This window comes from Bos taurus, chromosome 17 (genome assembly GCF_002263795.3).
Source record: "Bos taurus isolate L1 Dominette 01449 registration number 42190680 breed Hereford chromosome 17, ARS-UCD2.0, whole genome shotgun sequence".
Classification (NCBI taxonomy): Eukaryota; Metazoa; Chordata; class Mammalia; order Artiodactyla; family Bovidae; genus Bos; species Bos taurus.
In genome coordinates this window covers 9,735,085-9,762,188 of record NC_037344.1, presented here as the reverse complement: position 1 = coordinate 9,762,188, position 27,104 = coordinate 9,735,085, and the positions used below count along the sequence as shown (strand labels likewise).

At 38.9% G+C, this 27,104-nt stretch overlaps 1 protein-coding gene across 7 annotated transcripts in view; it reads right to left on the bottom strand.

The window, feature by feature from the left end:
• The window catches only part of NR3C2 (nuclear receptor subfamily 3 group C member 2), a 439,920-nt gene that overhangs the window by 259,184 nt on the left and 153,632 nt on the right, over positions 1–27,104 (bottom strand). For 3 of the 7 annotated variants that reach the window (XM_059876106.1, XM_010813712.4, XM_010813714.4), the window contains exon 3: positions 4,819–4,884. The exons of the other annotated variants lie outside the window; for them this stretch is intronic. In XM_059876106.1, coding sequence (XP_059732089.1) covers positions 4,819–4,884 — 66 coding nt within the window. The remainder of the gene's footprint in view (positions 1–4,818; positions 4,885–27,104) is intronic. 7 annotated transcript variants of the gene reach the window in all.

Sequence of the window (27,104 nt, the reverse complement as noted above, 5' to 3'; positions counted from 1 at the left end):
CTAAACAGCATATTAAAAAGCAGAGACATTACTTTGCTGACAAAGGTCCGTCTAGGAAAGCTATGGTTTTCCCAGTAGTCATGTATGGATGTGAGAGGTAGACTATAAAGAAAGCTGAGTGCGAAGAATTGATGCTTTTGAACTGCATGTTGGAGAAGACTCTTGAGAGTCCCTTGGACTGCAAGGAGATGCAACCTTGGAAATCAAGTTTACCATTGAGCAAGCAGTAGCACTGTCAAGCTCAGCTTGACTTTGCAGTATTTATGCCTATGTATCACTTTTCTTTATTTGAAATAGCCTCAATTGTCTTTGCATACTTTCCTATTACCTCCCTTTCTTTCTTCCTTTGATCTTTATTACACTCTATCACCATTATTTCTGGGTGTCATTCATAGCATCAAAAGGGTAAACTTGCTCGATTCATGTAAAATCAGCTGTTACCCTGATATTTTCTGCAAGAACTGTCACTCTAGTTCTAGATATACATCTCACAGTTACTTAACTGAAATCCTGTCTGGCACGTATTAATGCCCAGAAATATGTGCTGTTTTATATATCCTTCTTTAAGAAGACTGATGTATAGATATAAAATGCCATGTTAATATTGCTAAAATCCTGATTATAATACACAATGCATTGTAGAAGGATATAAAATGGAAACTCTAGTATTTTACACATTTTGCTATACTGATTTGTAAAACTAGAAAGTCAAGACCTATGTATGAAAACACAGCAGTTCTCCTTTCCCTGCCCTACGATAGTTGCTGTCCAAGTAATCCATTTCAGGTTGGTGCCCACGGTCTGAGGCTTCCTTCAGATTGTGGTTTGAATGAGCGTGAAGGATTAGAATATAGAGAATTTGAATAAGGATTTTTCAAAAGTAAGCCAGAAGGAAAAACACCAATACAGTATACTAACGCATATATATGGAATTTAGAAAGATGGTAACGATAACCCTGTATACGAGACAGCAAAAGAGACACTGATGTATAGAACAGTCTTACGGACTCTGTGGGAGAGGGAGAGGGTGGGAAGATTTGGGAGAATGGCATTGAAACATGTAAAATATCATGTATGAAACGAGATGCCAGTCCAGGTTCGATGCACGATACTGGATGCTTGGGGCTAGTGCACTGGGACGACCCAGAGGTATGGTATGGGGAGGGAGGAGGGAGGAGGGTTCAGGATGGGGAACACATGTATACCTTGGTGGATTCATTTTGATATTTGGCAAAACTAATACAATTATGTAAAGTTTAAAAATAAAATAAAATTAATTAAAAAAAAAAAAAGTCAAACAGCTGAGTTCTTGAATTTTTTCCCAACCCTGACTCTCACGGGTCTTTAGACCAGTCAGGGCTGTTGCCAGACTCTAGGCAATGGAACATAATTCTGATATGACAAGTTGAAGTTTATAAAAATAGGATTCGACAGCTAACCTTTAGAATGTATTTATTTTTATACACTCTGTTCAACAAGCAATTCAAAGCATATTCACTGCCTTCCAGGCACCAGGGCTGTGATAGGTAAAAGGGATGCAGAGATGATGTTGAGTAACAGCTGTACGGAACACTAAAATATATATTGACCTAGAGCTTTTGAAAGAATGCATGATATGAAACAAGGTTAACAATTAACTTTGTGGTTAATAGACCTTGAGAAAATCTCAAAATAAGAACATCTGAACTCACAGCAATCATTTCTGTGTTGTTTCACTTAGAATTATAATAAGTAAAAATCTATACTCTTTTCCAACAAATACAATATGTATTTCTAATAATTATTATTCACTTATAGTACGTATTAATACCAGAACACGGGCCATAGAGAAGATCGAACAGAAACATTTTCCCCCAAAAGTTGAACTAATTTATAACCATTTATTTAGAAGATCAAATTCCTTGCTTGGGTATGTGTAGGGGACTAATTTTGTTAATAGTCGTTCTTCAGGCCAGATTCAGGTACCAGAATTCACTGGAGAGAAGGGCGTCTTATCAGACTCTGCTATGAACATTTAGGAAATTTAGAGACAAAGACTGCTCAGAAAGTCCCAGGCACGGACAGTGCCAGGGGTGCCACGGCTGGTGTTGGTCCTTCTCCAATCCATTACTGATCAGAGGTGCCTATTAATAAATATTGGGTTGGCCAAGTTCATTTGGGTTTTTATGTTACATCATACGAAAGAATCGGAACGAACTTTTTGGCCAACCCAATATAGTCACCTAATATGCTGACACTCAAATTTTGATTTTTGTTTTGCCTGTGTAATCACAATTGGTATTGCTCTTCATGCCGCAAAATCTGAGCTACCCGTGAGTGCTTTCTGCGTTTGTCCTAAACCAGCTGGAGGCCAGCCTATACACTCTTATGAGCCAGGAGAATTACTGATCGTTACCAGCACCAGCTCCGTGGGCAACAGAGCTGGGTTCACCCTGCAGCGTCCCACTCACTAGTCACGGGAGATCGTGAGTTAAACATGTGCTGCCTCTGAGCCACAGTTTCCTCACCCAGAGAATGGGGATAGTACTTGCTTTACTGGTTTTTAAGAAATTTTATTGGCGTATAGCTCATTTACAATGTTGTGTTAGTGTCAGGGACAGCGAAGTGATTCAGTTGTACACACAGTCATTCTTTTTTCACATTCTTTTCCCATTTAGGTCATCACAGAGTACTGAGCAGAGCTCCCTGTGCTATACAGTAGATCCCTGTTGGTTATCTACTATAGAGTAGTATGTATGTGTTCATCTCAAGCTCCTAACAGTTTGGAGAACTAACCGAGACAGACACTTAGAGCAGAACTTCAGACGTGGTCGGCACTTGGTATTAATCTCCGATTACATGTCCTAAACTTGAACAAGGCTTGCCTAGCAGTGCCAGCCTTTAATGAATTTCAGGTGATTTCCACTATATTATACATACAACTACTCTGTTTTCCACACACAACCTGTGCAAAGCTATTTTTGACCATATTGTATTTAAATTGTCTGGAAATATTTTAAGCCTATCATGACCCACTCTTTCACAAAACAGCCCTGTTTTCTAATGTAATTTAATGCAAGTACCTCAACAGTGGGTAATCTGAATTTTAATCTAATACTATAGCACTGGTACCTTCATCCTAGTTCAAGAATTCCTTTTAGAGTTCCTCACTAACATAAAACTAGGTTGCTCTGTAATACTGTTAATCAAATGACAAGGAAATAAGCATTCTCATGTGATCTAAATACTGACAAAAGGTAAAATATTCAGAAATCTATTTAAATACATTCATTAGAAAATGAAAACTACAGAAGAGAATGGAAGGATCACTAAATTCTACTTGATTGTAAATATCCCATCAAATGAAAGTTTCTCTTTGAAATAGGTTGGTTGTAAGGTCATTTTTTCTGGAACCCAGTATTTTTAAAATGCTGATATAATCAGAAAAAAAAGTGGAGAAAAAAGTGTGAGAAAACCAAATGAATTGAGAAGTACATTTAAGTACAAAAATAAGCCCTGTGCCCCTACCCCAAGCCACAGCCCTGACTGGAAACTCACAATAAGACTGCAGCTTTCCTAACTCCCTCCATCCTCATGCTAATTCCCGTATCCTCTACTCCAGGACAGACCTTTCTGATGTTTCCAGCCTTTGAACTATTTTCTGTATCATGCACTCCATCTAAAATGCCCACTCCTGCCATCTTTGCTCATCAAACATCCTGCCCGTCCTGTAAGGCTCTGCCCAGAGGCCAGCGCCTGTGCAGGTCGGTCTCTTCCTCCCACCCTTACTGCTGGCACCATCTGGGGTTCATCGACCCCCATCTGTCTTATTCTGTTTGAACCTCAGCTGAATAAGGACATGAAATAGCCCTCTCAACCAACTCACCCTCACTTCACCACATCCCCAGCAAAAGCCCCAGCAGAGGCACCCAGAAGGGGTTTGAACAACTGCAGGTGGTGTCGCCCTGCTGTCCCAGGTCAGCCGCTCACCTCCGTGCAGCTCAGAGCACAGACACCGGAGCTGACAGGAGCCAGGAAAGGTGCATTGTAAGTCTCAGCATCAAGCCATTTCATCTGGAAATGCAGCAAGTGTGGAAAACAAGGACTCTTTTGTTCAAGTTAATACTTTTCTTGAAACACAGAGATAGTTAATATCAGCTGAGAGGGAGAAAAGGGAGGAACGGAGGGACAGGCAGACCTAGGATGTGTTTAGGAAGGTCACAAAATATATTAGACTCACATCCTCCTTAAATCCATTATCAAAACAAATATCTCTTATTTTAAAAGATTATTTTGAAGAATGAAAAAGTAATATTTTTACTGTCAACTTATCTATGCTACAGCATCGCCTAAAATGTTACCACGTTTCTGGGGACTGACCCAAAAAGGTAGTATTCCTTAAAATCTATAAAAGAATCTAGATTCGGGGAAAAAACCAAGTACTATTTTATTTTGTCCCATTATATTCAATAGTAAAAGAGAGTACTAATTAGGATTTTTTATTTGTTTTCTTTCTTCATACCAAGACATTATACCTTTCAGAAGCACATCATCACTGAAACCAAATGACTTCATTCTCAAGAAGACTGGATTGTTTTTTAATAATTCATTGTCTTTATGACTTCAATCTGCTTAGTAACGATCTGACCAATTAAAAAAGCGTATGTGCCTAAAACATAAAAGGAACATACGAAAAGCTTCTAACAGTATAAACAGGAGGAGGTCTGAATCAGCTATTCCATTTTAGATGCAGGAACAACTGACCAGCAGAATAAATGCTTATATAGGCTGTTACTGTTCTAAATAAACTGAGTTATATCAAATATACATAAAACATACCTTTGTAGTACTTGGAATTTGGGGTTTGTTTCTATCTTTGTATTGATGTTCTGTTGTACTGTAGTTCTGCAAAATGTGAGAGAAAGTGGATGAAGGGCATTTAGGATCTTTTTCTTTATTGATTTACAATATTATATTAGTTTCAGGTGTACAGCACTGTGATTCAGTATTTTTATAGATTATACTCCATTAAAAGTTATTATAAGATAATGGGTATAATTCCTTGTGGTATACAATAGAGCTTGTATGTTGCTTATTTCCTAAATAGTAGTATCTCTTTTCGGAGAAGGTGATGGCACCCCACTCCAGTACTCTTGCCTAGAAAATCCCATGGACGGAGGAGCCTGGTAGGCTGCTGTCCATGGGGTCACAGAGTCAGACACGACTGAGTGACTTGCCTTTAACTTTTCACTTTTATGTGTTGGAGAAGGAAACGGCAGCTCACTCCAGTGTTCTGGCCTGGAGAATCCCAGGGATGGAGGAGCCTGGTGGGCTGCCGTCTATGGGGTCGCACAGAGTTGGACACGACTAAAGCAACTTAGCAGCAGCAGCAGTTTCTCTTTTAATTTCATATCCTCCCTGATTTATCCCTTTTCCATTCGGTAACCACTAGTTTGTATTCTATATCTGTGAGTCTGCCTCTGTTTTGCATATAAATTGTTTATTTTTTTTAGATTCCACATATAAGAGATATCATACAGTATCTGCTTTCTCTGACTTATTTCACTAAGCATAATATTCTCTAGGTCCATCTACATTGCTGAAAATGCAGAATTTCATTCTTTTTTAATGGCTGGCTAGTATTCCATTGTATACATATACAACACATCTTCTTTATCCATTCATCTGTTCATGGGCGACTGGTTTACTTCCTTTCATATACTGATTATTGTAAATAATGCTACTATGAACACTGGGGTGCATATATCTTTTCAAGTTAATGTTTTCACTTTTTCCAGATATACATTCAGGAGTGAATTGCTAGATCATATGGTAGCTCACTTTGTTGACAAAGGTCTGTAGAGTCAAAGCTATGGTTTTTCCAGTAGTCACGTACGGATGTGAGAGTTGGACCATAAAGAAGGCTGAGCACCAAAGAACTGACGCTTTTGAACTGAGGTGCTGGAGAAGACTTCTGAGAGTCCCTTGGATTGCAAGGAGATCAAACCAGTAAATACTACGGGTAATCAACCCTGAATATTCATTAGAAGGACTGATGCTGAATCTGAAGCTCCAATACTTTGGCAACCTGATACAAAGAGCCAACTCATTGGGAAAGACCCTGATGCTGGGAAGGACTGATGGTAGGAGAAGGGGGTGAGAGAGGATGAGCTGATTGGAACATGAGTCTGAGCAAAACTGCAGGAGATGGTGGAGGTCAGGGAGGCTGGCATGCTGCAGTCCATGGGGTTGCAGTCAGACACGACAGCGACTACACAACAACAATGGTGATTCTACTTTTAGTTTTCTGAGAAGCCTCCATCCTGTTTTCTACATTGGTTGTATCAATTTACATTCTCACTGACAATGTACAAGGGTTCCCTCTTCTCCACATCCTTGCCTACATTTGCTATTTGTAGATTTCTTTCTGATGGTGGCCATTCTGACAGGTGTGAGGAGATATCTAGTTTTTTTCGTTTGTATTTCTCTAACAAAGTTGAACACCTTTTCATGTGCCTGTTGGTCATTCATGTAGCTTCTTTGGAAATATGTCTATTCAGGTCTTCTTTCCATTTCTTCACTGCTGTTGAAAGTGTTAGTCACTCAGTCGTGTCCAACTTTGCAACACTATGGATTGTAGCCCATCAGGCTCCTGTGTACAAAGAATTCTCCAGGCAAGAATACTGGAATGGGTTGTCATTCCCTTCTCCAGGGGGTCTTCTCAACCCAGGGACTGAACCTGGGTCTTCTGCATTGCAGGAAGATTGTTTAAAATCTGAGCCACTTTTTTTTGGAAATTAAGTAGTCTGGTAGGCTGCAGTCCATGGGGTCGCTAAGAGTTGGACACGACTGAGCAACTTCACTTTCACTTTTCACTTTCATGCATTGGAGAAGGAAATGGCAACCCACTCCAGTGTTCTTGCCTGGAGAATCCCAGGGATGGGGGAGCCTGGTGGGCTGCTGTCTATGGGGTGGCACAGAGTTGGACACGACTGAAGCGACTTAGCAGCAGCAGCAGCAGAGGTGTTTATCTATTTTGGAAATTAATCCTTTGTTGATCAGAACATTTGCAAATATCTTCTCCCATTTTGTACATAGGTTCTCTTTCATTTTGTTAATGATTTACTTTGCTGTGCAAAAGCTTTTAAGTTTAATTAGGTCCTATTTATTTTTGCTTTTATTACTTCTGGCTTAGGAGACAGATGCAAAAAAAAAATTGCTATGATTTATGTCAAGTAAGTGTTCTGCCTACGTTCTCTTTTATAAGTTTTATGGTTTCAGGTCTTACATTTAGGTCTTTAATCCACTTTGAGTTAATTTTTGTTTATGGTGTTAGAAAATGTTCTAATTTCATTCTGTTACATGTATCTGTTCAGTATTCCCAGCACTACTTATTGAAGAGACTATTTTTTCTTCATTGTATACTCTTGCCTCCTCTGTCAATTGACCTAGGTATGTGAGTTTATTTCTGGGCTCTCTATTCTATTCCACTGATCTATGTGTCTGGTTTTGTGCCAATATGACACTGGTGTTTTGATTACTGTAGCTTTGTAACACAGTCTGAAATCTAGGAGTATGATACCTCCAGCTTTGTCTTTACTTTTCAGGATTTCTTTGGCATTTCAGAGTCTTTTGTGGCTCCATGTGAATTTTATTTTATTTTTTTCCATGTGAATTTTAGGCTTACTTATTCTAGTTATGTGGAAAATGCCATGGGTATTCTAATAGGCACTGCATTAAATCTATAGATTGCTTTGAGTAATATGGCCATTTTAACAAAATTAATTCTTCCAATCCAAGAGCATGGGATATCTTTTTTCTTTATATATATATATATATATATATATATATATATATATATTATTGAAGCATAGTTAACTTACAATGTTTTAGGCACACAGGTAGGTGATTCAGTTATATATACACATATATTGTTTTTCAGATTATTTTCCATTATAGGTTACTACAAGATATTGACTATAATTCCCTGTGCTATACAGTAAACCTCTGTTGCTTACTGTGTATCTATTTTTTTTAATTAAAGTAGAAATCTAGCATTCTATTCATACTAAGTCAAACAAGTAGAAACAAAATGTCATAATTTTTTTAGCAGGGCAAAAATTCGTAAGTTTTTTAAAATAAATATTTTATATGTGTGTGTGTGTATATATACACAGACACACACACACACACACACACAAAGGCATTTCTACTACACTTGAGAAAGCCTTGGAAAAAAACATCAAAAAAAAAAAAAAGCAGCAATGGAGTAATTGGAAAACATAAATTAAACGAAATACAAGCACTGTATATGAATAGAAAACGTGAAACAAACTTCATAAAAGTAAAAGATCATCATATAGTCCAACTGTTTTTAAACATGACTGCAAGAGCATGGGGTATCTTTCCATTCCTTTGTATCATCTTCAATGTCCTTCATCAATGTTTTACAGTTTTTGGAGTACAGGTCTTTCATCTCTCTGATTAAGTGTATTCTTAGGTATTTTATTCTTTTTGATGAAACTTTTAACAGAGTTTTTAACTTTCTCTTTCTAATATTTCATTATTAGTGTACAGAAAAGTGACAGGTTTCTGTATATTAATCTTTTCTCCTGCAACTTCGCTGAATTAATTTATTAGTTCTAATAGTTTTTGGGAAGAAGCTTTAGGGTTTTCTATACACAGTGTCATGTCATCTGCAATGTGACAATTTTACTTCTTTCTTAAATGCCTTTTATTTATTTTTCTTGTCTGAGTACTGTGATTAGGACATCTAATACTACGTTAAATAGAAGTGGCATGAGTGGGCATGAGAGGAAAGGCTTTTGGCTTTTCACTGTATGATGTTAGCTGCGGGCTTCTCATAAATAACTTTTATGATGCTGAGATATGTTCTCTCTTACCCACTTTGCTGAGAGCTTTTTTTAAATCGTGAATGGATGTTGCTGCTGTGCTATGCCAGGTTGCTTCAGTAATGTACAACTCTTTGCAACCCTATGGGCTGTAGCCCACCAGGCTACTCTGTCCCCGGGATTCTTCTGGTAAGAATACTGGAATGGGTTGCCATGCCCTCCTCCAAGGGGTCTTCCGGGCCCAGGGACTGAACCTGCGTCTCTGAAGTCTCCTGCTTTGGCAGGCAGGCTCGCTACCACTAGCGCCACTTAAATCCTGTCAAGTGCTTTTTCTGACTCTGTTAAGATGATCGTGGGTTTTTATCCTTCCTTTCTGTCAATGTGAAGTTTCACAGTAATTGATTTGCTAATGTTGAACTGTCCTGTGTTCTAGAAAAAGTCCAGCTTATCATGACGTATGACCCTTTTTATATTGTTGGATTTGGTTTGCTACTATTGTCTTGAAGATTTGCATCTATATTCATCAAAGGCATATAATTTGCTTTTTTTGTAATGTCTTTGTCCGGTTTTGGTATCAGGATAATGATGGTCTTGTAGAATGAATTTGGGAGTGTTCTGTCCTCTTCCATTTTTTTTGAACAGTTTGAGAAGGATAGGTATTATCTCTTCTTTATATATTTGGTAAAAAGGACCTTTATTAATTTTTACAACTATATGTGAATCAATAATTACCTCAATAAAAGTGTCAATAAAAATAATTTTTAAAAGTTCCAAATATAAAAATGTAAGTGACATTAGGAACAATGATTACAGCTAGGCTTGCACTTCCAAGTATATAAGTAAGGAAGACGTTTTCTGTATTTTACAATATAAGATCAGATAATACTTGAATACACTTGCTTGGACATGCATTATCCAATATAGTATCCACTTGCCATGATTAAAACAAAATACAAAAATTCACTGCTCAATAGCACTTAATGAGCCAGTATTCAGTTGTTACATGTTGCCATAACAGCACAGAATGAAATGTCCATCCATCAGGACAGAAAGTTCTATCAGACAGCACTGTCACACAATCATGTAAAATATTAAAAATAAAAAGTAATTTATGAATGAATGAATCAATGAATAAATAACTTAGCTTATGAACAAACAAACCTATAAAAACATAAATTTCCACATTTCATGTGCTAAAGATTCATAATTGACTAGTTATCTTTCAACATCTTTTATCCTTAATTATTATCTATTATCTCTGTTGAATATCTCAACTCAAACCAATTAACAAAATATCTGTGCCAATTTGAGAAGAGTCCATTTAGTTTCTAATTCACAAAAATATGCAGATAGTATAACTTAAAATAATATTCCTATACATATATTAAAAAGTTACACAGTCTATATCCACCAGAATAGCTGAAATTAAAAAGTCAGATGACACGAAATGTTGGTGAGGATGTAAAGAGGAAAAAAAAAAACTGAGGCTGGAGGGAGGTAAAATGCTATATCTATCTTAGGAAAATGTCTGGCAGTTACTTAGAGGACTAAACACATACCTGCCCTATCACCCCAACAATTCCCCTGCTGCTGCTACTGCTGCTAAGTTGCTTCAGTCGTGTCCGACTCTGTGCGACCCCATAGATGGCAGCCCACCAGGCTCCCCCGTCCCTGGGATTCTCCAGGCAAGACCCTCCCCTACTAGTTATTCATCCAAGAAAATGAAAACACGTCTACAGAAAGCCCTATACAGGACCCTGACTGAAGCTTCATTCTCAACAGAGACTGGAAACAGCCTAGGTGTCTATTAACAGAAGAGGTAAACTATTGGTATATTTGCATGATGGCGTTGTTAAGTTGGGTCTCACTCTTTGTGACCCCATGGACTGTAGCCTGCCAGGCTCCTCTGTCCATGGGATTTCCAGGCAAGAATACTGGAGTGGGTTGCCATTTCCTCCTCCAGGGGATCTTCATGATTCATGGATTGAACTCATGTCTCCTGCATCGTCAGGTGGATTCTTTACCACTGAGTCACCAGTGAATCCCTTGGTCAATGGCATACTATGTCGCCATAAAAAGCCACTTTTTTACACAATATGAATAAATCTAATTATTCATAATTACGATAAGTGGACCAAGAACATACTATAGGACTCCACTGATATGAAGTTCTAGAACACACAAAGCTTATCTCTGGTGCAACAAAATGAAGCAAAACAAAACTCAGAGAAGGGATTGCCTCTGGAAGAGAATAAGGGGAAAGAATGACTGGAGGTGATGTATGCTGCTTGTTACTTTTAGAATTTATAGATTTTCTTTTTAACTGAAACAAAGAAATGGAATAAAAGAAGAATAAATTAATTGCTAACTGAGTTTTCTCTTTACTGGCAATCACACAGCTAGTTTAAAAATCAGTAATAGAGACTTGAGATACTGAGATATGACAAGATGATCAAAAGATTTGTGTAGATGTCTTAGAACAAATGTGTCTCTCCTCACCCACTGTCAACTTATCCCAGTTCAGCAAGGCACAGACATTCCAGTTTTTCTGCTGCAAAGAAATTACAAAGGCTATTACAATATGTTACGTCTCTCCATAAGGGCTTTCATATTTAGAATTAACCCATAATGACTAAGCAATCTGAATATAATATTGCCATCAATTTACCATTTCTTGCAGTTCTTGGGCAGTCAGTGAAATGATAAAATAAAAATGTTCTCATTCACAAAACAGTGAAAAAAGCGCAAAGTACTTTTGTACAAATTTCTGGTACATATACACTGAAAAGAGAAATAATAAGTCATTCATTTTCCATCTAATTAATCTGGATTCTTGCTTAACTTTGTCTCAAGGAATCTAGAATGAAATAAAGGTTTTCTCCTCCACTCCCCTCAATTATAAAAAGCAATAAGAACTTTCTGTATAGCACAGGGAGCTCTGCTCAGTATTCTGTAATAACCTAACTGGGAAAAGAATTTGAAAAAGAAAAGATGCATGTGTATGTATAACTGAATCACCTTGCTGTACCCCTGAAACTAACACCACATTAATCAATTGTGCTCCAATAAAAAAAAAAAAAAAAAAACTCCACAATTTTCTTTTGCAGACAGTGAGTACAGACAGAAGCCATAGTCAAAAGAGGCTGGCAGAGGCTGAAGAGCAGCTTTTCCCGGGGGCTCTAGACAGAGTCCCACCTGTTGCCCCTACCCCCAGGCCTGGGCACCCTGGGACAGGCGGTCAGGGGTAAGGCTGCAGATCCATGCAGAGTCCACTTGATCCTTCTGTCAGGTCTCCGGTTCTTTCTTTAAACATGTTACAACTTCCAAGACTCCTCTGAAAATCTCCAAAATGAAAACAAGACTACTTGGAGGAACTTTAGGACAACCTTGATCTATAATCGTCCACATAAGAGCTCCTTGCTAATGGAGCAAAACAGCACGTTGTTTATACATGAGCACGTATGCCTCCGAGCTCGGAAAAAGCTGGTGCTTACAGGCGGTTAACTCAATTTGAGGATGTGAAATTAAAGACAAGTTACTACTATGAAAACAGGTGAACATTCTTTTAAGATTATGAATATTTTATAAAAATTCATGGAAGTTATAGATTCAATATGTGTGCTGACTATTCTAGATGCTTTATTTTAAGGCTAAGTGAGCGACTGCTCCCAGAGTTCTTAGAAAAGACAGATTTGCAGGAGCTGGAGGGCCAGGGAAGGGGTTCTGAGGATCGACTAACAATAGGACAGCAGCTGCCTCTATTTTACAATGAAGTAAGTCCATGAGAGCCGTCTGGCCCACGGTGCTCGCCGCATCTCTGCCTTGCATTTGCCTGCGTAGCACTTTACAGTTTAAGGTGCATTTTCACAAACTGAGTTACTGTTCTGCTGCCTATCACCAACTATTCTAGGCAGTACCACCTACATTTGCGCCCAAAAGGGGACATAAATTAAGTGAATGTCCAGAAGCAAGAGGCAGACTAGAGACTGAGACATACAGACTTTTTCTGGATTCTAATGCATTTGACTCAGACTGTTTTTCCTTCTGTTAATTTCTTAAGTTCCTCTTGCTGACATGTTGGGACTTAAGAGAGAAGATGATTCTTTTGATGTTTTTTTTAAAGAAATGACTTTTTTTTTTTTAAAATTTTTTGTTTTGGCCATGTCCTGCAACTTGTGGGATCTTAGTTCCCCAACCAGGTATTGAACCCAGGGGCTCGGCAATGAGAGGGCAGAGTCCTAATCATTGGACCACCAGGGAATTCCCTTTTTCTGGTTTATTTTTAAGATAGACACCTGGGGCACCTTAGCTTTTCTGCCTGCTAGAGTTGGAACTGGGGTGACAAGATGCCACGGGTATCAGGGAGCCTAGATCACAAGAAAATTTTGGGAATCGTGGATGGGTCTCATCCATCAGTTGAAATTCTGAATGCAACAAAAGACTGACTTCCCTTGAGCAAGAGGGAATTCTGCCCGCCTTCGGACTTAAAGCTGTGACCTTAGCTCTGCCTGGGTTTCCAGTCTGATTTTGGATTTAATAGTCTATGTAATCATAACAGCTAATTCCTTAAAATCAACCAACCAATCAGTCCACACACACACACACACACACACACACACACAATTGGATCTGTTTCTCTAGAGAACCCTGATGAATACACAAAGTTTTTCCCCTCTGGTGAAATGTGAAAATACATGCAAACATAATAAATTCATACCTCATATATATCAATATGTATCTTCTAAGATTAAGAACATTCCCCTACATATACATGATTCTATTATCATACCTAAGAGAACTGGCTTTAATTCAATAGTATCTAACATATAGTTAATATTACAATTCTCCCAGCTGTCCCCAAAATGTCTTTTGTACTTTGCTTTGTTAAGGACCCAACCAAGGACTATTCACTGCATTTGGAAAAAGCCATCTTTTTTCAGGAAACAGACTTAGTAAACAGGGTCCAAAGTCCAGCGTACAAGCTGTTTTTTGTGAGAATTCTATATAAGGTGATGCTGGGCCTTCTTTATTGTCATGTCAGGAAACATAAAACATATCAGGTTATTTCATCTCTGGCAATAAGCATTAACAATTTTAAACAACAACAAAAAAATCAATACCAAGTATACAGACCTTCTGGTCCAGATTGTGCTACAATTATTTACCAAATACTTCTAAGGAACTTGCATTTCATACAACCTACAGAAACAGCAGGCCACGATCCCATGATTAAGATATGGGTGCGAGCTAAGTCGCTTTCGTCATGTCTGACTCTGTGACCCCATGGACTGTAGCCCGCCAGGCTCCTCTGTCCATGAGCTTCTCCAGGCAAGAGTGCTGGAGTGGCTTGCTATGCCCTCCTCCAGGGGATGTTCCCCACCCAGGGACCAAACCTGCATCTCTTCCATCTCCTGCATCGGCAGGCAGGTTCTCGTACCCCTAGCGCCACCTAGGAAGCCCCCAAGAAAGGTAAAGAATCTGAAAAAGAATGTGTGTATCTGTGCATAACTGAAGACATGACTGAATCACTTTGCTATCCACCTAAAACTAACATAGCACTGTAAATCAACTATGCCCAAAAAATTAAAAAGATCTTCAGACTTTACAGTAAAAATTTGCAGATAAAGATAATTCACCTCAAAGGCCTTGCTTATTCAAGTAATTGTTGGGCAAGAACCAGGAGCAAGGTTAGTCTGTCACAATCCTACTCAAAGAAAACCAGACCCCTGTCACTTCCCTTTAGTTTTCCGTACAATCCTTACTTTGTTTTTGTTTGTTTTTTGTTGTTTGGATTTTTTTTCAAAGCTCAAGAACAATTTTATATTCCAGATCTCTTGGGAAATAGGATTCCTAAATGGAGCTTACTCAATTTTGTAGTGGAAACTAAAGCCCAACCATCTCTTTCTCAGGATGCCAATGGGTTTTCTGTTTGTTTTTCACTTTTTAAAAATAACAACATGACTGTTTCATACTCTGATGCAAGTAAAATGAATTTCTATATTTCACCTTCCTTTCCGCTCACACTTGAAAATCCAGAATAAATTCAGGAAAAATACTGAGAGAAGAAGAAAATGAAATGACTATTAAATGAAAGATTCTGAGACATAAGCTTCTTGATGTTAGTGAACTGAAGAGGGTCTGCTGGCCCAGGTATATTTTGTCATCAATTCTACACAGCACCTCCACACATGCATTTCACTTACACACATTTATATATGAACTTGAAACAGGAGTGCCGAGATGAATTCTGAATCAGTGGTGTCTGTCTCTCCCTCTTGCTGGCTGTTATGATGAGATGATGAGAACTGTACCTGGAGGCCTCTCTCCTCATTCATCCTTAACTTTTTACAGTAAGTCAATGAAATATTTGCACTTGCAATTCTTGAGGGAGTATATTTATTTTAACACTGAAAGTCATCCATAAACATTTCCACAATTGGGGGAAGGGAGGGATTTAATATACTTTCAAAACAGAGATAAAATTTCCCAGCTAATAAAAAAGAAGAACTGAGAGAAAAGAGAACGTATCTTAACTTTTCCAAAGGGATCAAAGTCAAGAAAAGGTAAGTAGAATACTTTTCTTAGCATCATTACCTATACATTTACTGATCTCATTGAAACAAACTATGATCAATTTGTACAAAATTCTTAACAACTGTCTTTTGAGACATCATAACTCTTGGTTATAAAGTATTATGCATATTTTATAGCTCAGTTAAACTTCCTTAAAATCAGGGACTCTGTTGTATTCATTTGTGAATCCACCCCCTACTGTACCCTCTCTAACTTAGCTAAGAGAATTTTCAAATAAATAGATGTATCATTCCTAAATCTGAGGACAAGTCTATTATGAATATCCCCTCCAACATATCCTGAACTTTAAATACCAAATTACTATTAACCAGTCAAACTTTTTTTTTTCCTGCTTTGGGAAATCATTTAAGAGTTTCTTTCTATACAATAATGATTATGAAATATGACTGAACACAGAGCAATTTGAATCCCCTTGTGGGAGAACACAATATAACTCATTTTTAGTGTTTCTCGTTTTCTCAGTTCTGGCCTAGGAGTGTGAACATGTTAGTCACTCAGTCATGTCTGACTCTTTGTGACTTCATGGACTTTAGCCCGCCAGGCTCCTCTGTCCCTGGAATTCTCTAGGCAGGAATACTGGAGTGGGCAGCCATTCCCTTCTCCAGGCGATCTTCCCCACCCTGGGACTGAACCCAGGTCTCCTGCACTGCAGGCAGATTCTTTACCATCTGAGCCACCAGGGAAGCCTAATGTTTAAGCCCCCCAAATAAGGAAACACATTAATAAAAGAAGTTTATGGTTTCCAATAAGTTCTAACAGATGGTTTCAGAACACATACCATAGCTTTAAATGCATAATTTCACCCTATAAATACACTGCAAAGCATTAAAAATAGATCATAGCACATACGCCTTATGGGGCAAATGAAATGATAACAGCAATTCTATAGTAGATAAACTCATAAGAGATAATATTTGTTTACAACTATGTGTCCCTTTCAATAAAATGAGTGGATTAAATGTGATAGCTTTTGACATAGTTCTATTCCAAACATAGTAAAAGAGCAAAGATTTTCCTTTTAACAAATATTTTTGTGACAGATTAGGGTTTTTGAATTTAAATTTTTTATATTGCTCCCTCACTAATAAGAAACCAAGTTATATTTAAACACTAGGAGAATTTATTATTGTATTATATTAGGTAAAAAAATAAAACAAGATAAAACTTGGCAAAGCCAAATGACAACTATCTTTGAAGGAATTTTCCTTCTTAAGATAGTTTTTTCTGTTGAATTCTCTCTTGCAGCATTTTTGACAATTTCAGATCTAACTTATAATTGCAGTTAAAATGTATTCTACTAGAATGCAAAAATTAAATAGCAAGAAATTAATCAATTATTCTGTATTATATTTCTATCATACTTTATAATTTTCAACATAATTGCCTGATGTTTTAACTTACAGATTAACAGGAGGATGGAAAAAGAGACTGGTAGGTAACAGCTGGACTCAGCATGTGAAATCTGTGCATGACAAAGAACAACTACTAAAATACCTTTTACACGAAAATCACATAAATGGATAAAAAAGATATGGTACATATATACAATGAACGATTGATTACTCATCCATAAAAAAGAATGAAAGAATGCCATTTGGAGCTACATAGATGGATCTATAGATTACCATATTAAGGAAGTAGGTCAGAAAGAGAAAGACAAATATTAATACCATATGAGATCACTTATATTTTGTTGTTGTTTAGTCACTAAGTTGTATACGACTCTTTGCGACCCCATGGACTGCATCCCATCAAGTCCTCTGTCCATGGGATTTCCCAGGCAAGAATACTGGAGTGGGTTGCCATTTCCTTCTCCAGGGGATCTTCTTGCCCCAGGGATCAAGCCCATATCTCCTGCATTGGCAGGCAGAGTCATTACTGCTAAGCCACCAGGTGGCTCATCACTTTTACATGGAATCTAAAATACGGCACAGACGAACCTATCTACGAAACAGAAGCAGACTGACAAAGAACACGGATGGGGGTGGGGGTGCTGATCAGGAGTTGGGGACCAGCAACTGCAAACTACTGTATACAGAATGGATAAGCAGCAAGGTCTTGTATAGCACAGGGAACTATATTCAATACCCTGTGGAAAATCGTAATGGAAAAGAACATGAAAACAAATGTGTGTGTGTATATATATATATATATGCAGACACATAGGAGCCGTGGCTGTGCGGGCACAGGAGGGCTTAGAGGAGCTATCCCACGTTGAAGGTCAGGAAGGGCGGCGGTGAGGAGATACCCCTTGTCCAAGGTAAGGAGCAATGGCTGCGCTTTGCTGGAGCAGCCGTGAAGAGATACCCCACACCCAAGGTAAGAGAAACCCAAGTAAGATGGTAGGTGTTGCAAGAGGGCATCAGAGAGCACACTGAAACCATACTCACAGAAAACTAGTCAATCTAATCACACTAGGACCAAAGCCTTGTCTAACTCAATGAAACTAAGCCATGCCGTGGGGCAACCCAAGACGGGCAGGTCATGGTGGAGAGATTTGACAGAATGTGGTCCACTGGAGAAGGGAATGGCAAACCACTTCAGTATTCTTGCCGTGAGAACCCCATGAACAGTATGAAAAGGCAAAATGATAGGATACTGAAAGAGGACCTCCCCAGGTCAGTAGGTGCCCAATATGCTACTGGAGATCAGTGGAGAAATAACTCCAGAAAGAATGAATGGATGCAGCCAAAGCAAAAACAATACCCAGCTGTGGATGTGACTGGTGATAGAAGCAAGGTCTGATGCTGTAAAGAGCAATATTGCACAGGAACCTGGAATGTCAGGTCCATGAATCAAGGCAAATTGGAAGTGGTCAAACAAGAGATGGCAAGAGTGAATGTCGACATTCTAGGAATCAGCAAACTGAAATGGACTGGAATGGGTGAATTTAACTCAGATGACCATTATATCTACTACTGCGGGCAGGAATCCCTCAGAAGAAATGGAGTGGCCATCATGGTCAACAAAAGAGTCTGAAATGCAATACTTGGATGCAATCTCAAAAACGACAGAATGATCTCTGTTAGTTTCCAAGGCAAACTATTCAATATCACAGTAATCCAAGTCTATGCCCCAACCAGTAATGCTGAAGAAGCTGAAGTTGAACGGTTCTATGCAGACCTACGAGACCTTTTAGAACTAACACCCAAAAAAGATGTCCTTTTCATTATAGGGGACTGGAATGCAAAAGTAGGAAGTCAAGAAACACCTGGGGTAACAGGCAAATTTGGCCTTGGAATACGGAATGAAGCAGGGCAAAGACTAATAGAGTTTGGCCAAGAAAATGCACTGGTCATAACAAACACCCTCTTCCAACAACACAAGAGAAGACTCTATACATGGACATCACCAGATGGTCAACACCAAAATCAGATTGATTATATTCTTTGCAGCCAAAGATGGAGAAGCTCTATACAGTCAGCAAAAACAAGACCAGGAGCTGACTGTGGCTCACACCATGAACTCATTATTGCCAAATTCAGACTTAAATTGAAGAAAGTAGGGAAAATCACTAGACCATTCAGGTATGACCTAAATCAAATCCCTTATGATTATACAGTGGAAGTGAGAAATAGATTTAAGGGCCTAGATCTGATAGATAGAGTGCCTGATGAACTATGGAATGAGGTTCATGACATTGTACAGGAGACAGGGATCAAGACCATCCCCATGGAAAAGAAATGCAAAAAAGCAAAATGGCTGTCTGGGGAGGCCTTACAAATAGCTGTGAGAAGAAGAGAAGCAAAAAGCAAAGGAGAAAAGGAAAGATATAAACATCTGAATGCAGAGTTCCAAAGAATAGCAAGACGAGATAAGAAAGCCTTCTTCAGCGATCAATGCAAAGAAATAGAGGAAAACAACAGAATGGGAAAGAGTAGGGATCTCTTCAAAAAAATCAGAGATACCAAGGGAACATTTCATGCAAAGATGGGCTCGATAAAGGACAGAAATGGTATGGACCTAACAGAAGCAGAAGATATTAAGAAGAGATGGCAAGAATACACAGAAGAACTGTACAAAAAAGATCTTCACGACCCAGATAATCATGATGGTGTGATCACTGACCTAGAGCCAGACATCCTGGAATGTGAAGTCAAGTGGGCCTTAGAAAGCATCACTACGAACAAAGCTAATGGAGGTGATGGAATTCCAGCTCTTTCAAATCTTGAAAGATGATGCTGTGAAATGCTGCACTCAATATGCCAGCAAATTTGGAAAACTCAGCAGTGGCCTCAGGACTGGAAAAGGTCAGTTTTCATTCCAATCCCAAAGAAAGGCAATGCCAAAGAATGCTCAAACTAACGCACAATTGCACTTATCTCACACGCTAGTAAAGTAATGCTCAAAATTCTCCAAGCCAGGCTTTAGCAATATGTGAACGGTGAACTTCCTGATGTTCAAGCTGGTTTTAGAAAAGGCAGAGGAATCAGAGATCAAATTGCCAACATCCACTGGATCATGGAAAAAGCAAGAGAGTTCCAGAAAAACATCTATTTCTGCTTTATTGACTATGCCAAAGCCTTTGACTGTGTGCATCACAATAAACTGTGGAAAATTCTGAAAGAGATAGGAATACCAGACCACCTGACCTGCCTCTTGAGAAATTTGTATGCAGGTCAGGAAGCAACAGTTAGAACTAGACATGGAACAACAGACTCGTTCCAAATAGGAAAAGGAGTACGTCAAGGCTGTATATTGTCACCCTGTTTATTTAACTTATATGCAGAGTACATCATGAGAAACGCTGCACTGGAAGAAACACAAGATGGAATCAAGACTGCTGGGAGAAATATCAATAAGCTCAGATATGCAGATGACACCACCCTTATGGCAGAAAGTGAAGAGGAACTCAAAAGCCTCTTGATGAAAGTGAAAGTGGAGAGTGAAAAAGTTGGCTTAAAGCTCAACATTCAGAAAACGAAGATCATGGCATCTGGTCCCACCACTTCATGGGAAAGAGATGGGGAAAAAGTGGAAACAGTGTCAGACTTTATTTTTCTGGGATCCAAAATGACTACAGATGTTGACTGCAGCCATGAAATTAAAAGACGCTTACTCCTAGGAAGGCAAGTTATAACCAATCTAGATAGCATATTCAAAAGCAGAGACGTTACTGTGCCAACAAAGGTTCGTTTAGTCAAGGCTATGGTTTTTCCTGTGGTCATGTATGGATGTGAGAGTTGGACTGTGAAGAAGGCTGAGCACCGAAGAATTGATGCTTTTGAACTGTGGTGTTGGAGAAGACTCTTGAGAGTCCTTTGGACTGCAAGGAGATCCAACCAGTCCATTCTGAAGGAGATCAGCCCAGGGATTTCTTTGGAAGGAATGATGCTGAAGCTGAAACTCCAGTACTCTGGCCACCTCATGAGAAGAGTTGACTCATTGGAAAAGACTCTGATGCTGGGAAGGATTAGGGGCAGGAGGAGAAGGGGACGACAGAGGATGAGATGGCTGGATGGCATCACCGACTCGATGGACGTGAGTCTCAGTGAACTCCGGGAGTTGGTGATGGACAGGGAGGCCTGGCGTGCTGCGATTCATGGGGTCGCAAGGAGTCGGACATGACTGAGCGACTGATCTGATCTGATATATGTATATGTATAACTGAATTACTTTGTTGTACACCAAAAGCTAATACAACACAGTGAATCTACTATACTTAAATTAAAAAAAAGATGCAGTGTTTAAAAGATACAGTGTCTAGTGGGTACATTGCAGATTTAAAAGATGAAAAGAATTCCAAAGATGGATTGTGGTGACAGAAGCATGCTGCGAATGTGTTTAATACCAGTGAACTGTACGTGCAAAAATGGCAAAGATGATTAATTTTATGTTTGTGTACTTAACCACAATAAAGAAATTTGGGGGAAAGGGTATAGTGTTTTTATACGCAGGAACAGACTTCAGAAATCTTCAAATGACCTTGGAAGACCATGGGAATTGTTCAAGTTCACATGTAGTGATGTGGTATGTGAATTTAAATAATTTGACTCCCTATTGATCTCTTATCACAATGATTATAAAACTCATAGACTGTGTCAAGTGAACACGTAGATGACACTCCTCGACCATCATGGGCATTTAATCAATACAAGTTTACTGAGCCAGAAATGAGCAAACAGATATATTAGGTTGGCCAAAAAGTTCATTTGGGTTTTTCCCATACATCCTTTGAAAAACCAAACTAACATTTTGGCCAACCCGACATAAAGATTTTGCCTGGTGGGGTGGCAGGTGGGGTGGAGGAGAAAATTAGAAAAGGGATCACAGGGCTTATAAAAATACTGTCTTTGCCTCTAAGAACTATAAATAAATGCGATATGATTCACCCACATTAATAACTGCAATGGTTCTTTTAACAAAAATTGTTTTGAGCTACCTCCTAAAATACCAGCATAGACTTATGCCAGAATTATATTATTTCATTCCCATACACATTTTAATCTCTTCTATTGCATAAATCCTCAGTTCCTCTTACTATCTCATTCCATCATACTTTGCCTAGCAAAACCCTAACCCTGCTATAATCCAAGTCTCCACCCACCAATTCCACCCCTGCATCCATGCTGCTGAACACGGCTACATAAAATGCCAAGAAGATGGATTTCATTTTAATTTCAAGATTGACAAATGCATGTGAACCTCAGTGCAGCCCCCTAATCTCCTCGGATGCCCCGAGCAGTTTCCTACTCTAGTTGCTCTTATTTAGACATAGACGACTAATTCACCCTTTCCCTTTAACTAAGAAGACACAGGCATTTGGAAGAGACCTCTTGTAGGTGTCCACCAGGGCATCTGCCCACCTGCATTCATGGACTCCACATTCCCTCGTGTTTCCATAGAGGCCCCAACGATGCTTCTGATGAATGCCGAGTGTCAGTGTCCCCTGGTGTCCCAGCGCCCCACATCCTTATGCCTGCTCAGAAATGAATCTGAACCTCAGTCTGCACCTTTAGGTTCACTGCCATTAGCATACAAGGATGCAATCGTTTTTCTTTTTAAAGAAACATACTCCGACTCCATTTCCCCAGCCAGCTACCACCAATGTCTCTGCTTGCCTTCACAGCAAAACTAAGGAGAAAATCCCAATGCTCTGGGTCTCCAATCTCTCTCCTCCCGTACTCTCGTGACCTCTCTGAACACGATCAGTCATGTTCTCACCATGGTCACCAATGACCCTCACATTCCAGGTGTGCCGGAGGATTCTCAGTTCCTACCTTATCCGACCTATAACCTGCAGCATATTTGATCACTCTCTTGAAACGTGCACTTCATCTGCTTTCCCACACCATGCCCTTTAACTGTCTTTTCCCCCCTTATTATTACGTATTTACTTGGCTGCACTGGGTCCTAGTTGCAGCACATGGCATCTTTGATCTTCGCTGCAGCACGTGGGATCTAGTTCCTTGAGCAGAAATCAAACCTGGGCCCTCTCCATTGGGAACGTGGAGTCTGAGCCACTGCATCACCTGGGAAGTCCTTTATTTGCCTTCTAATGCCAGGCTATGTAGCTTGGGCTACTTCATCACCTCTCCATCTTCCCACTCTGTTAGATTACTCCTGACCTTTTCTCTATTCTCTTAGTAACCTCACCCATCTCTATTCTCAGGACTCTCAGACTTCTATCTTCAAAGCCAATCTCTCCGCAGATCCTGAAATCCAACTGCCCGCTCAATGTACCTACTTAAATGCCTAACAGCTACTTCAAACATAACATATAAAAAAAAAAAAAACACTTTTCCCCTCCAAATCTGCAGCAGCCTTCCCCACCTCAATTAACTGTATCTCTATTCTTCCAGATGCTGAAGGACAAGCCTCAGAGTCATGGTCTTCTCTCTCATACCCCACTGTCAGCAAATCCAATCAACTGTACCATCAGAATAGACCTGGAATCTGGTCACTTGTTACCACCTCCATCCAGATGATCATCCAAGCGATTACTGCATTAGTGTCCTAACAGGTTTTCACACCTAGTCCTCATCCCGTAGAATCAGGAGCAGCCAGAGCCATCCTGAGACACCATCATTCATTTGCTCAGAAGTTCCCAATATTTTCCTTCCTTGCCCAATTACCTGTCCAAGTCCTACTAACAGCCAACAAGAGCCTAGGTATCGGCCCATCACTTAGTCTGCAACAGCCACGCTGGTCTCCATAATGAATGTGTTATGTGCCAAGTCACTCCTGCCCAGGGCTTTTGGACTCACTGTCCACTCTGCCTGGAGTGTCCTTCCCTAAAGGTTACGTGACTGTCTCCTTCACCTCCTTCGGGAAGTTGCTAAAATGGCCATTTCTCGATAAAGTCACTAGTGACCACACTTCCTAAAGCAGTACATGGGCACGTGTGTACACACACATGTGCAGCAATCACTGCTTTGAACACACCACGTTTTCATCGTTTATTTGGCTTGTCCCTTCGTAGCGCATTGAGACGGCTTTCCCTGGGTCATGAAACCAAATTGTAAATTTTCAGGAATTCTGCCAATTGGTTGCTACCAGACAGCTATTATTAAAAATTACTTTCTATCAACTTAGAAATAATTAACTGCATTTAAAAAAGTAATTCTCCAGGCAAGAATACTTGAGTGGGTTGCCATGTCCTTCTCCAGGGGATCTTCCTAACCCAGGTATCGAACCTGGGTTTCTTACACTGCAGGCAGATTCTTTACCACTGAGCCACCAGGGAAGCACAAAAAAGTAATAAGTACTCAAAACTCATTGCTTCCTAAGCAGTAGATTCTACATCCTAAATATTTCTGGAATCAAAAAATTTCTTTCCATCATGAGTCCTAGCTATCATCATTTTTTCCCCACACTATGTAAGAGCTTTCTACACACACACACACACACACACACATATATATGTACATATTCACACACAAGAGCTTCCTACACATATAAACATCTCTCTCATCCACAAGATATTTATTACAATGTAAATTTTATGGACTGTAAGTCTTTAAAATACATTGCTAAATTCAACAATCTGGACCACCTTTGTGGCTTTAGCCACCACAATCTTTCCCCTGTCCTGATGCAAACAACTCCTCCCAACTTAACACCACCTTTATGTACTTAACTCATACATGTCCTTCAGGAACAGAATTCCTATACGTCCTTGGAGGCTACAATTCTTCTAATGCACATTTTTGTAGTAGTCTCAGCTTTCTAACTCTGATAAACCAAATGATGTTGATAAGTATTTATTTACTGTATAATTTTCTTTCTAAACTCTTAATAAGCACAGAAATCGTATCTGTCCTGTTCTATATATTCCCAGAAACTAGTCCACAGTGTGGAACATCACAAATTCTCAATAATAGAGTTTCAATCACAAAAATGTCACATTTTTCTGTTACCAAAAATAAAGAAGAGCTTTCAAGTTTTATGAGCTTCCCTGGTGGCTCAGACAATAAAGAATCCACCTGCAATGCAGGAGATCCGGGTTCAACCCCTGGGTTGGGAAGATCCACTGGAGAAGGAAATAGTTCCTCATTCCTCTATTCTTGCCTGTAGAATTCCACAGAGAGAAACCTGATGGGCTACAGTCCATGGGGTCGCACAGAGTTGGACACGCCTAAGCAACTAACACTTACTTACTTTCACTTTCAAGTTATATATTGCTATTTATAAATAAAACTTCTATATAAAACTTAGAATCAGCTAAATATGGCAGAGTTTACACAGCAAGAATCTTAAAGCTATTAACTTTCCACAAACTATAATAAGCCACAAAGATAAAAGTGCTATCTTTTCAATGCTTAGTCTACTAAAATGGCAAGCTTTTACTTAAGCACATCTTACACATACACATAGAAAAGAAAAGAAAAAAACAAAACTCATTGCTTCCTAATTATTTTACTCCATTTTTCTCTACGTTCTCTCGGTGGAGATATTACATAACCACGTGCTACTCAGCCCCTTTTCTTAACCTGAAATTCAGTAACATCACATTCACTGCTTGAAACCAGCTATGGTGGGAGTATTTACACCACAGAAATCTGCAAATGCTAGAAATCAGGCCTTTCTTCACCCCCAGAGAGCCAGTTGTTAAACACTCACCATGATGAGCTCTGCACTAATTGCCTGACTCTGCTACACAATAGTTCAGCAGCTAGTACAGTGCTCGGAACACAGCAGGCATTAAAACACGGAAGGGACACTAGAATGAGCTTCCCTGAAAGTCATTTGCAAAAGTATAAGACGAAGAAATAAATTGCAAAACTACAATTTTTTCTCTTTGACAAGTTATATACAGTTTTATATGTACTCTACTAAATAACATCCCATTAATTCAAATAAATGTCTCATAAAATGATTCAACTTAGCTACAGTTGGCATTTTTCCAGACAAATAATCAGACTTTTAAAAGAAATACATTCTTGCCTCAGAGTTTTGTTTAGTTTGCATTTCAGCAAATTTATAAAGAAACTTTTCTACAGAAAAAAAAGCACATGTTTTTAGTTAAAAATATATAATAATTAAATATACAGTTGTTTTTTTTTGTTTTGTTTTGTTTTTTTTTTTTACTGTTGGAATGATTCACCTTTGAGCTACTGGCAGCTATAAGCATAGACAGTAAGTGCATCATCAACCCAAAACAAATAAAATTAACACGTTTCAAAGGCAAAAAATAGTAAATGGTCCTATTAATTACCTGTTTAAATGACCTGGGAGTTTCTTTTACTACCAACTGCGAGGAATAAGCCATACCAAAATAAGACAAAATATGATGGATATGTTACCAAGAAAAGGAAAAATTTCAGTCTTTAGAAAGTCCTTGGGGTATAGTCCAATGACATTTATCTTGTGATTAGTAAGCAGATTTATTATGATCTGTTAAAAAAAAACCCTATAAAACACGGTCACTTTTAACATACCCATACTTAGTACCAAAGAACTCCAAATGTATAACAAGCCCATTTCACTCAGTGAAAAATTTGATATATAAAAGTATTTTTAAAACATCCAACATGTTACATCTGCAAGAAAACTGACCTAGTGGACAATAATAAAACACTTGGGTATGGCTCCTACTAGACTTTGTACTAATTAAAAAATTATTCAATTTACATTTTGCACTAAAAAGAACCAGCAAAACATAAATCTAGCTAAAAGCTAAACTCCTTTGAAATCTGAGGACAGCCCTGGGGTTTATTCTTGGTTCTAGAAATGAAAGAACAATGAACGTAAATGGCGTGGCCAAGACTACACAGTAATTTACGAAAATGGGACACAGTTTCAGCCCTGAATTCTTTGCTGTTTCTACTATGCTATGCTGAGTTTTCAACTGTTTTTCATATTCCAGTTTTTACACTTTATTTGCTTTGACATCCTTGCTGCAGCCTGGCTTTCCCCTTCTTCTGTGTACTCTGTTGTGCAAAATGGTAAACACACCCCCGGGCAAAGCAATTTTCTTGCTAAGCTCAATGGTAAAACTCAGATCTTGAAATTCTATGGCTGGCTTTTTTTTTTTTTTTGCTAGCACATTCGTTTAGGTTGTATGGAAATGGCTAATATACCTTGCATCTTCCATCTTTCCTAGGAGGAAAGTAGGTGATGGAGGGTCTCATGTACAGAAGCTGCAAATATTCTGACTTCTACTTGAAAGATGTAGATGTATAACAAAGATGTACTTTGTTATAAGAGCAAGTGCCTAGCATCGCAGTTTCAAATCTG